The 12,306-nt window shown below is 38.6% G+C and overlaps 1 protein-coding gene across 4 annotated transcripts in view; it reads left to right on the forward strand.

Moving 5' to 3' along the window:
* Window positions 1-12,306, forward strand: part of Mid2 (midline 2) — a 101,573-nt gene that overhangs the window by 71,319 nt on the left and 17,948 nt on the right. For all 4 annotated transcript variants that reach the window (XM_038316752.1, XM_038316753.1, XM_038316751.1 and 1 more), the window contains exon 6: window positions 11,699-11,826. In XM_038316752.1, coding sequence (XP_038172680.1) covers window positions 11,699-11,826 — 128 coding nt within the window. The remainder of the gene's footprint in view (window positions 1-11,698; window positions 11,827-12,306) is intronic.

Raw genomic sequence — 12,306 nt, forward strand, 5'->3', positions numbered from 1 at the left:
TCTATGAGTGACCTCTTGTCTCTACTTTGTTCTAAGCTTATTTGGGCTTTGTGGCTTATCACTTCAGCCACTCTCTCTCTTTTCCCAATTCTCCTTCCCATCGTCCAGCCTGACAAAGCCCCAAACCTGAATCAGCCCACCTTTTCCCATGCCTGTATTTGACTTTCTGAATTTTGGTAGAGAAAAATCACACAACCAAGTATGCACCACACTACTGAGCGTGCCGTACTGACTCTGTGCTGCTGTGGTCAGCTTCCTTTTCAATCCAGCTCCATAATGCTATTTCAAATCTTATTGTACTCACCCTAAATTTCAACACTGCTATGTTTCTGCACATGCTTGCCAAATTACATAGATAATGGTAAGTATAAAATGATAATGTTTACCTTCTCGTATCAAATTTCTAGACATAGTTATGTGCATATTCCTTACCTCCACCTTCCTTCTGGTTCTAATAAAAGACTTGTCTCCTCATTTGTGATTTGGCTATGTGGATCCTTGTTTTTTTATAGCTTCAATTTTCCACACAGTTGTTGGTTTCACATCCACTTTTAGGCCCACTCATGTCTCCATAGCCTAAAAACAAAATTTCAAAAAAGCCCAATTTTCTTCTACCTCATATTCCCCGTAGTTGTCATTGTATTTCCCTTCTCTTTGAAGACAACTGCTTTCTATTTCCTCAGTCCTTATTGTCATAAAATGTTAAATCTTGTTTACAAAAATATGACACCTTGTACGTAGTTAGAATGTAAAATATAGCAAAATCATATTGCCAGAAACAGCACTCTCCTATTATCCAAAACATATAGGTTGTATTAATCCAGCAGCATTTATAATCAAATGTCTTTTAGCAGCTGTTGCTCCTTCCTCAGCTGTCAAACAATTCAAAGACAACATAACATACAGTATCCAGATTCTCTGTGTAGTTTCCATCTTTACATGGCTTTATTTTAAACTCTATTTCTTTTATTTTTATTTTTAATTTTTGGTTTTTTGAGACAGGGTTTCTCTGTGTATGTTTGGCTGTCCTGGAAGTCACTCTGTAGACCAGGTTGTCCTTGCACTCACAGAGATCCACCCACCTCTGCCTCACAAGTACTGATATTAAAGGTGTGTGCTACCATATCCAACTATTCTCTTTCTTTTTTTAAGTACTCTGTCCTTCTTTTTTCTCTCCCAAGCCTATGTATATTTTTTTAAACATACTCTAAACCATTTAGAAGTTTTTTCATCTGAATTGATCTTTACTGTATATCTCTCTTTTTCTGACCACATGAGTCTTTAATTTGCTAAGTGATATGGCCAGGATTAAAGCCATGGCTTTGATGATCGGATCCACCTCATTCCTTAGCTTTCTGAGAGTCTAGCTTCATGGTGGAGGTACTGGAAGGAGCCATGTTTATTGCCACAACTCCATAGAGTTTCAAGTTCCTGCCACTACCAAGAAGCATGCTATTGGCTATTTATAAACATGATTTAAGTGTTCAGTGGTGGAGCCTCTTAAAAGAACTGCAAGGTTTTTGCAGCTAAAGCTGAGTCAGGAAGCCTCTCTTAAATGAGATGCGCTTGCCTCTAGCAAACAGAGCCCACCTGAGAAAATGCTGCTACCAAGAAACTATGCTCAACTCTGTTCTTTTATGACTAGAATTACTTTCCAAGATCTCTCAGGTTTTATGTGGATGTAGTTGACCATGTTGGGTGCCAGATGAAGATGGAAGTTATAAAAATAATCTCATACTAGAATTGAGTGTAATAAAGGGTTATTTATTTAGGGATAGACTCAGATCACAATCCTCTGCATGAATAGGGAACAGAAACCAAATCCAGAAGCGGGGAGTGGGTGGGGGAGAGAATGCAAGCATGAGCTTTACATTGGCATTTATAGTATAAGAGGCCACACCCAAGTGGACTGGTATCTTAAAGGCTACTGGCTGAAGGAGTTCCTACCGCACACATGAGCCCTAATACCTCCATTTTCTCAGTGTTCTCTTCTGTTGGTCTCTTTTGTTCTTGAAAGTTTCACTCCTATTTTCATCTTGTACCTGATTTTATGAATCTTGTATATAAATCTAGAAACTACAAATGAGAGAAAAGCCTATGATGCATTTTGAGACTGGTTTCATTTGCTTAATGTGAACATCTGTAGTTGAATTCATTTTCCAACAACAAAGTAACTTCATTCTTCTTTTTGGCCCCCCAAATACATAATTACATACACAATACATACATATATAATACATACATACACACATGTGCATACATATCATATTTTTCTTCGTAATCCTATTGTTGGGCACCTAGGTTGGTTCCATAACTAGACTATTATGAAACACTGATGTACAAGAAACTCTGTGATATGTTGACCTGGAGCCTTTGGGGTAAATACCCAGGAATGTTGTAGCTGGGTCATATGGTAGATCTATTTATCATTCTTGAACAACCTTCATACTCATTTTCATAACTAGTTTACATTCCCACTAGCAGCAGTATATATATCCTGGCCAGAATTTATTGTTTTTTAAATGATTATCACTCTGACTTGGATAAGATGTAATCACAATGCAGGTTTTATTTTATTTGCATTCTCTGATGGTTACTGAAGCTGAACATTTTTTCATGATTGTTGATCTATTTGGAGCTAATAATTTTGGGGTTTGATCTGTGTGTATGCATGCATGCATGTGTGTATGGAGGTGCACATGTGTTTTCCCATGCACATTTGTATGTGTGTGCGTGTGGTGAGCAGGGGACAACCTTAGGTGCCATTACTCAGTCTTCATCCATTTTGTCTTTTGAGATATGTTCTCTCACTGGCCTAGAATTCACCAAATAGGCTAGCTGGACAATGAGCCCTAAGTATCTACGAATCTGCCTTCCCAACACTGAAATTATAAGTATAACCTACCATATTGTGCTATTTTTCACATGGTTTCTGAGGATTGAACTCAGGTCCTCATGCATCCACAGTAATCACTTGACCAACTGAGCTATCACCCAAGCCCCCACATTTTATCTTTTGAGATCTATTCATGTCATTAACATATTTATTGATTGCATTGTTTGATGTATTGCTGTTTGATGTGTTCTTTGTATAGTCTAGGTATTAATCCTCTGACAGATATAAAGCTAGCAAAGGTTTTTTTCCTATTCTGTTGGCTGTCTCATCACTCAATCAACTATTTCCCTTGCTAGATAATGTTTTTAATTTCATGAGGTCACATTTATCCTTCATTCACATTATTTCTTTAGTGACTGGTCAAGTTGTACTACACAGTCATAGTAACTAGAATAGCTAATTAAAATTATCCCTGACTCAAAGACAGAAACCTACGTTGATAAAATTAGAATAGGAAACCTGCATGTGAACTCACACAGCTATCGCCACCTGATTTGTTTTTACACAGATACCAAGAATACATATTGGAGGGGAGAAAGTAGTCCCTTCAACAATCGGTGATTGGAAAAAAATGAGCATTCACTTGTATAAGAATGAAGCTAGACCCCCCACCTCTCACCCTGCACAATTATTAGCTCCAAATAGATCAAATATCTTAATGTGAGACCTGAAACATTAAAACTGTTACAGGAAATAAGCAGGAGAAACAATTCCAGACATGAGCAAGGATACAATTTTTTGTCTCTTTGAGACAAGGTCTCAATTTTAGCTGTTTTTACATGGAACTTACTCTGTCATGTACACTGTCATCAAACTCTGAACAATACTCCTGTCTCAGCCTCCTCAGTGCTAACAATATAGGCATGGATTTATTAATTCTTTCCTAATCTTCTGTTCATCATTCTATTAAAATTGAACTTTCGGCATTTGAACTTTTATTTACAAGAGATCTTCCTTTTAAAAACATTCTATTAATTCATTGTATTTTGAGCATATTACCCTCTTACCCCAACTTTTCTCATATTCACCTCCACCTCTTTAGCTACCCAATTTCACATTCTTTCTTTTTGTTAACCCGTCATGTACAGTTTGTATTACTCAGCTACTCTTAGATGTGAGTCGTGCCCTGTAATGCGGTTGACAGATTAGGGGTTACACCATTAAAGAAACTGACACCGCCTCTCTATCAAATGCTATCAAATGCAAATAGCTCCTCAGCTGCGGGTGGAACTCCATGGAAAACAGCCCCTTTGAACTCCTTCAATACCTCTGACTCCTAAGATTTGTATGCTCCTTTTCCTTGAAGATCCATGAGCCTGGAGGAGAGGAACATGCTACAGGCGTCCTAAATGGGATGAGCACTATGTAGTCTCTTATTCTTTGCATGTTGACTGTGTGTGGGTCTCTCTATTGATTGCTATCTACTATAAGAAAATACCATATGGAAACCTACAGAAGAATATATATATATATATATATATATATATATATATATATATATATATATATATATATATAGTGATAGAAAAAGTTTAAGTGAAGGTACCCTATAATAGGGGATTAACACCCCAACTAGATACCCCAGGCTAACACATTAAAAAAAAAACAACTCAGTGCGAAGGATAATTCTTCGGGATTCATTGTTTCAGGCTTCTGCTAGGGCCGTCGTATTACTTTCAGTACTTCCCTGAATACCTGGTAAACTTTTGACTTCCCTTTTAAGTTTCAGTTCTGAAAGATGTTGGAAAGCTATGAGGGGGCGGGGGCAATTTGTTGCTTGGTGAACTTTGCTGTAGGATTATAAAACAGAGTGCGAGCGTTTTATTGTTGGATCTCAGCTGTCAGTAACTGTAGGTGTTTCTTTTGGATCTGTTTTCCCTTGGAATGAATCCTGCACCCTCCTGCTTTTAGTGGGCAGGGTATATGGGGTGGGGCGGGCTTATAGACCCTGCTGTCAGCATTCTAGGGGCCAAGCAGGGAATAAGACTGAGAAATCCCACAACCCCCCCCCCCCCCGCTTCTTAAACGTCAAAACTCTGCCAAAGTAAACCTCACATCTCCTGCCAGGCTGCGAAAAGGGCATGCTGAGTAGATCCGTGGCTCTTGCTATTCTTCATGCAAACTTCCGTCTCTGTGTCACTAAGTCAGCTTGCTGCTGTTGGCGTCCTAATCCAGCTTTCTCTGGTCTGTTGCTGGTTACTGCACATCTGTCCCTTTCTAGTTCCAAACATTTGTTGACAATCTCCTAGTTGCTGGCATCTATTTGTTTGATTCTCTTTGTCTTTGTGGGTTTAGACCATTTTTAATTCTTTTTCCTTCCAGTGGGACTTTAGGAAAGCAGAGATGAAATATGTGTTCCAATCACTATATTTAACTGTCCTTCCTCTGCAGGCCTCTGAAATGTTTTCTCCCATCTTAACATTATTGAAAGTGTTTGTTTCAAGGTCACCAAAAGAAGACCTTGTTGCTAAATATAAGAGATGCTCCTTTGTTTCATCGTTCCCTTTCATCTTATTGGTATCTCAGTAGCATGTGTCCCTACTGACCGTGTTTACCTGCAATCCCTCTGTTTTGTCTCTCATAAAAATTCCCACTACCTATCTGCTTTTCTTTCTTTTTCTTTTCCTTTCTTTTTTGACATTGAGAGCAACTTTTCCTTGATCTATTTCCTTAACGCTACTGTTCTTGCTGATTCAATATTATGAAAGTCTCTTCTCCCGGCACACAGTTTCCCTTACAAATCCACTAGCTTTTAAGGTTTCAATTACCATTTAATTATGATCAAATGCTATGTTGATGATACCCAAATCTCTATGTAAATCTTTTCATGGGCTTAAATGTATGGAATAGATGGCTATCTCTGTGATGCCATTTGAGAATCATCCTCACAATATAAATATCCTTTTCTCTGGTCTCTCACGGAATCTGAAATTCATCCCTATTCTTATTCATTGTATTGTATTAATATACTCTAACCACATAAAATGAAATATTAGCTGGGAGATATATACCTCTCCAACATTTTCTGTATTATCTTATATAATGATCAAGGCTTTGAGAGATTGCAATGAGATGCTAATGTATAAACACCGAAACACACACCACAGAAAGATCCAACATCCCATATTGTCACTTGTAACATATTCCTAGCCTTCCAGCCACCACTAACATTTAGGAATATAGTATTGTAACACACACACACACTTCACAAATGTAAAATAATACTGTATATATTCCATTAGAGCTGCTGCTTGAAATAAGATAGCACAAACTTTCTCTCATATCATTAAAAACTATTTTTGGATGGCTTATGTTATTTCATGTACATGCACACACACACACACACACACACACACACACATATATATATTACAATACTTAATATAGTCTCTGATGTTAGAGAATTAAGTTATATGTGGCATGTTGAGTGCATTTGTGGTTATCATTACATGAATCTCAGTTATGTGCTTTGTAGGAATTTTATTAAGGGGACCAATGAGATGGTTCAAAAGTTAAGAGCGCTTTCTATGTATTCATGAAAACTAGAGTTAAGATCCCACCACCCGGGCTGGAGAGCCCATCATCTGGGCTAGAGAGATGGCTCAGAGTTTAAGAGCACTGGCTGCTCTTCCAGAGGTCCTGAGTTCAATTCCCAGCAACCACATGGTGGCTCACAGCCATCTATAAAGAGGTCTGGTGCCCTCTTCTGGCCTGCAGGAATATATGCAGTCAGAACACTATATATACTAAATAAATCATTTTAAAAAAAGATCCCACTACCCACACAAGATAACTTCCCTGCCTACCCATGCCTGTAACCCCAACTTTGAGGGGTACAGATCCAGGAAGATTGCTGGAATTGTCTGGCTTCCAGTATCCATGAAAAACGTGGGCTCTAGGTTTGGGAAGAGTCTCACAGGAATAAGTGGATAGTGACAGATGAGGACTCAACACCCTCTTCTGGTTTCTGCCTGTATACATAGTCTCATACACTTGTGCACACATGTGCACACACACACAAATAGATGACTAAATCTTTTAAAAATATATATGAAGTAGAACTAGTGTCAACAAATATTTCATTATAAACTGTTTTGATATGCAGTGTTACCCTCCGACATTATCTATTTCCGTTTCAATAAGATATGCGCATCAGCACTGAGATACAGCTCCACACTGTTATCCTCAGCAGCCTGTGGAGTTCTAACCTGTCAGAGACCTCGATCCAGACCAAAGTGGGATTCATGGATTTGGTGTAGAAAAGAATTTCAAAACCAGCCAGAATGCTGAAGCAGAGTTGGAAATTTCATTAAGCACTCTTTAGGAGAAAGAGGTAGCCATGGAAACAAAGACACACCTAAGAGCACGAACAAAGACATCCCCTAAGAGTTACAGAGAATGAAATACCCATGTATGGATATGAACTCCTCACGGGAGTCACAGAAAATAAGACATGCACAGGGTATAAGTGTGGGCTCTTCAAGAAAGAGCCATAGAAAATGAGGCATACCGAAGTTGTGGCTTTGGGATCCACAAGGGAGGCGCACAATTAACGGCCTTGGCATTAACCGTATATACCCTTGTGTTGGCCCTCAAGTTACAGCTTAAAAGGTTGCTAGCTAAGAAACCTTAGCACCTTTTGCCTCCCTCTTTTGAGAACTGAGAGTATACGGTGACTCTGGAGATGCCTTGTACTGAGTTCTAACCTGATGGGTAAAGCCAGAAGATACTGTGGTCTTACAAGGGGCTTAGTACATGCCTTTTCTCTCTAAATGGGGTTTCTGGTGAGATTCGAGAAAAATACAGCTTTACAGCTGAGAAGGGAGAAAGTTAAGCAGTTGTTAATTGTGCCAAAATTCTTTCTTCATTTCTGGCAAGAGGCTTCAGATTTCTGGGTGAGAGGCCCCGTTTTTCTCATGTCCCCCAATTTTCCGTTTTTTTATAAAGGGAGAAAGTTAAGCAGTTGTTAATTGTGCTAAAATTCTTTCTTCATTTCTGGAAAGAGGCTTCAGATTTCTGGGTGAGAGGCCCCATTTTTCTCATGCCCCCCAATTTTCCGTCTTTTCATCTTGCTTCATGTAGGCATTGTTTAGTATAGACATAAAAGTTCCTGTATTATCTTGCTTGTAATCTAAGTGCTGTCCCATCTTAATTTACATTTCTTCAGTTTCTCATATATTTGGATTTTCTGTGGCAGGATCTTGCCATGTAGCCCGGCCTGGGACTCATGATCTCGCTGCCTCAACTTCTTGAGTTCTGGGATTCCAGGTGTGTGCCAACATGCCCTGCTTTGTGCTTGCCCTGTAAAGTCTTCTTGGCTGTTTGTTTCCATAGGGCATTGTTATTATTGCTGCTGTTATTTTTGTGTAGTCCTGGCTGACCTAGAACTCCCTTTCTAGTCCAGTCTGGCCTCAAATCCTAGAAATCCTCTTGAGTGCTGGGATTACAGGTATTCACCACCACATCTGGCTTGTTTTCATGGTGTTGTTGGTTTATTTTTTTAATTAATTAATGTATGTATCTATTTATTATCCATTCATTTATTGATGTCTCTCTCTTTGTGGGTATGTGTGTGAATCCACATGTGTGAGATCAGAAAACAACTTATGAAAGTCGATTCTCTCCTTTCACAATGAGAGTTCTGGAGATCAAACTCAGGTAGTCAGGCTTGGTGACAGACACCTTTACCCATTGGCCGTCACACTGGTCCCATGTTTTCATGGTTTTTGAATCAATTTTTCAGGCAGGTGTGTGTGTGTGTGTGTGTGTGTGTGTGTGTGTGTGTGTGTGTGTGTTTCTGTGTGCAGTATTAGAGGACTGAAGCCAGGAATGTTTGACTGCTTAGTAAATAAATTCTCTAATCCCCTTTCAGTTCTGTTTCCACTCTTGTGCCTGTCACAGACAGTGGTCTCTGGCAGGAGACACAGCACTACACTGTCCCCTGCAGCAGCCTGAGGGGTTCTTTTCAGAGACCGCCACCCTAGTGATGACAAGGAATCTCGGGCTAAGTCAGCTGGGAGCAGAATTGGAGTGTATGAGGAAGACCGTTCACACCGATTTGAACCTGAGTGTAAATAGAAAGAAAGGTGCTCGGCAAAAGGATACAGCACAGCCAAGAGCATGAGTTTGGGCTTCTCAAGAAAGCATCCCCCTTGAATGCCTTAGCAGTGCCTGAATATAAAATGTTAGAGTCTTTTGAAATTATATAGCTTGAGGTCTTTCAAAAGAAACACCTCTCCTCTGTCCCTTGCTCCTTTTCGATAAGTGAAATAATGGAATGGCTCTGTGGGAGTCTTGGGTAAGATTGCAACCTGATAAGGCAAAAACAGGGGTTGTGCAGGCTACACAAGGGTCTTAAGACGTGCCTTTTATTGTGAATAGGCTAAGTTATTGTGAGATTCCATAACAGTTGAAGGCTTATAGCAGACACCCCCTTAATTTTCCTGCCCTGTTATTCTGCCTCATTAATACTTCACTTACTGCTTATTCCTAGGGGACTTTAAGATCCCATTGACTTCCCTCCGCTACAGCTTTAAAACTGTTCTTAAAGCATAAATGCAGGGTGGCCTCAAATTCACAGAGATCCGCCTACCTCTGCCTCCTAAGTGCTGGGATTAAAGGCCTGAAGAAGGGGAGGAAGGGAGGGGAGCAGAGAAAAATATATAACTCAATAAAAACAATTTTAAAAGAAACGAAATGTAGGGGCTGGGGATTTAGCTCAGTGGTAGAGTGTATACCTAGCAAGCACAAGGCCCTGGGTTCGGGCCACAGCTCTGAAAAAAGCCATAGATGTATGCATATCACTCCTCTATCTAAATTGCTCCAGTGGCTCCTATTATTCTTAGGTTAAAAGTTTAAGCTGAAAACAAAGCATATAACGCCTTACACGATCTTGCCTCATTCTCTACCCTTTAATCAAGAGGGAACATAGTTAGTCTTTGTTAAGTATTCACAGCGTAGTCATGGCTTAAAAGTAACTTCCAGCCAGGCATGGTGGTGGCGCATGCCTTTAATTCCAGCACTTGGAAGGCAGAGGCAGGCAGCTCTCTGTGGGTTCAAGAACAGCCTGGGCTACAGAGCTAGTTCCAGGACAGCCAGGGATGATCCACAGAGAAACCCTGTCTCAAAAAAAAAAAAAAACCAGAACAAAACAAACAAAACACCACCACCAACAACAAAATACACACATACAGAACAATAAAACAAAACGTAGCTTCTTCTGGGGATAGTTGTCTTTGTATTGTTAATCTCTCATTTATTAATACTGTTAGGCAGTGTATTCCAGAAACATCTACATTCTCAGAAATAGTCAAGAGGTATTGTTTGTAGATATGCAGCAGAGTATATATATTTGCTCAATTCCTCATGTCCTTACAAATGGCTCAGCATAAAAATTTCTGTTCTGATTTTCCTCTACACCATGCCTCTTCTGTCTACTAGAATCTGCATAGTGTTTCCAAGATAATGACTGTTTCCTTCTATCTTGCCATTTGTATGCACAAGGACCTTCAGTTCCTCTGACTCAGAAGATCTGATCCAGAACTGAAACCTGACGATTTTTGTAAAAGTTCCTTCAGATAAGTCTGATTAATCATCAGATCATAAGAATTGCTGACATACATAAAATGTACACATAAAATTAGCAATAAATAAATGCTTATGGAAACAGTGTTTAGAATCAAATGGATATGGGTTCAATTAAATTTTGACTTTTACTATTGTGTGTGATTTTGGCAGCTTACTTAGCTTTTAAATGTGCATGCTTCCTCACTTACAAAATGGAAATAACATCTACTACATAACTGTGGTAGGGAGAAAATTAGATAATTTATGTAAATTTTCATTTTTATGCACTTAGTATATAAATAATTTGAATATATATACTCTCTATAGTAAGCATTCCATAAACGGTAGCATCATATTGTCATTGTAAGTCATTCAGTCACTCGTTCAGCATGTATTTTATTCACTATGTATCTAACATTGTTTTAGGAAATATAGAAGAATATATAATAGTACAAAATCGGATCCTTATTGCTGGGTTTCTTAAAAGTAGTTGGGGAGATGAGCCCAAGGATTTAACTCAGTTGGCAGAGTGTTTGCCTGGCACCACAAAGTCATGGGTTGAACCCCAGCACGTCCTAAATTGAACATGGTGGCACATACCCATCTTCCCAACCCTCAGAAGATAGAAGCAGGAGAATCAGGAGTCCAAGGTTATTCTTAGCTGTGTAGCAAGTTCAAGACTATCCTGGGATACATGAAACCCTATCATAAATAAACAAACAAACAAGTGAGAAAGAAGGTGATAGTTTGGGGCATAAAATTATCACAGTATTATGACATCATAATAATATAATGAAATATAAATATTGTAAAAGATAAAATAATGAATAGTATTAGTGGGAAGGCATTAATCCAGCATGTTGGTCTGTAAGTTAACATGAAAAAGATGTAGAAAAACAATCTTAAACTTCTCTTAGCAAGCCAGCAGAGGAATACTTTGATGCTGTCTGCCAGATGGAAAATGATGCAGAGGGGAAAAAATCCTGTATTTATTTCTCAAAATTAAGACAGAATGGAGGAGTGTGTTTGAGGGGTGAACATATGTGTATAAATATGGTTTAACTCTTAATTGATTCCTTACGATTAAAATTGAAACTGTTTCCATTGGAAAGGCAGAAATGTGGTATTTTCACTTACAAGTGATTTATTTTTACCTCGTTAAACCAGAAATCAAACATTAGATGAAGGTTCCAAGCCTATTTTGATGTATATTGATGTATTTTTTTTTCTTTTCAGGGTCGCTATGGCAACTGCATCTTCTCAAGTTCTGATTCCAGACATCAATTTTAATGATGCTTTTGAAAACTTTGCTTTAGATTTTTCTAGAGAAAAGAAACTATTGGAGGGGCTAGACTACTTAACAGGTGTGAATGTACTGTGCTTTCCTTCCATTTTATTTAATTGTCTTTCTGTACCCTTTTAGTCTAAAATAATCTGAAAAGGAAAAGATTTACTATGAGAATTTTTACATAAACCTTACATAACACATGCATCTTTTCAGAAAAGATCAGGTATGTTCAGGGTGGTATAGTTTTAGCCCACATGTACCTTTATAGAAATAAAATTTTTTGGTTCATGTTACATAAAAGAAAAGCGGGTGTCTTGGGGGGGGGCTGTGACTCATTGGCAAAGATCTTGACCAGTATTTCATATGGTTCAGTCCTAGGTAGCAGCAGAAAGAAGAGTTTTATCAAAACAAATTTGTCAAATTTGTTTCTTATTAAGTATCATATTACTTCCCTGAGCTGTTATGGCTCAGTATTAGTCTTCCAGACAAATTTTTCATGGACCAAATTGGTGTCAGAAGTGACAGCCTACATTTGTTAAGCTGATTGGAATAAAGA

This window comes from Arvicola amphibius, chromosome X (assembly GCF_903992535.2).
Source record: "Arvicola amphibius chromosome X, mArvAmp1.2, whole genome shotgun sequence".
NCBI classification, from domain to species: Eukaryota; Metazoa; Chordata; class Mammalia; order Rodentia; family Cricetidae; genus Arvicola; species Arvicola amphibius.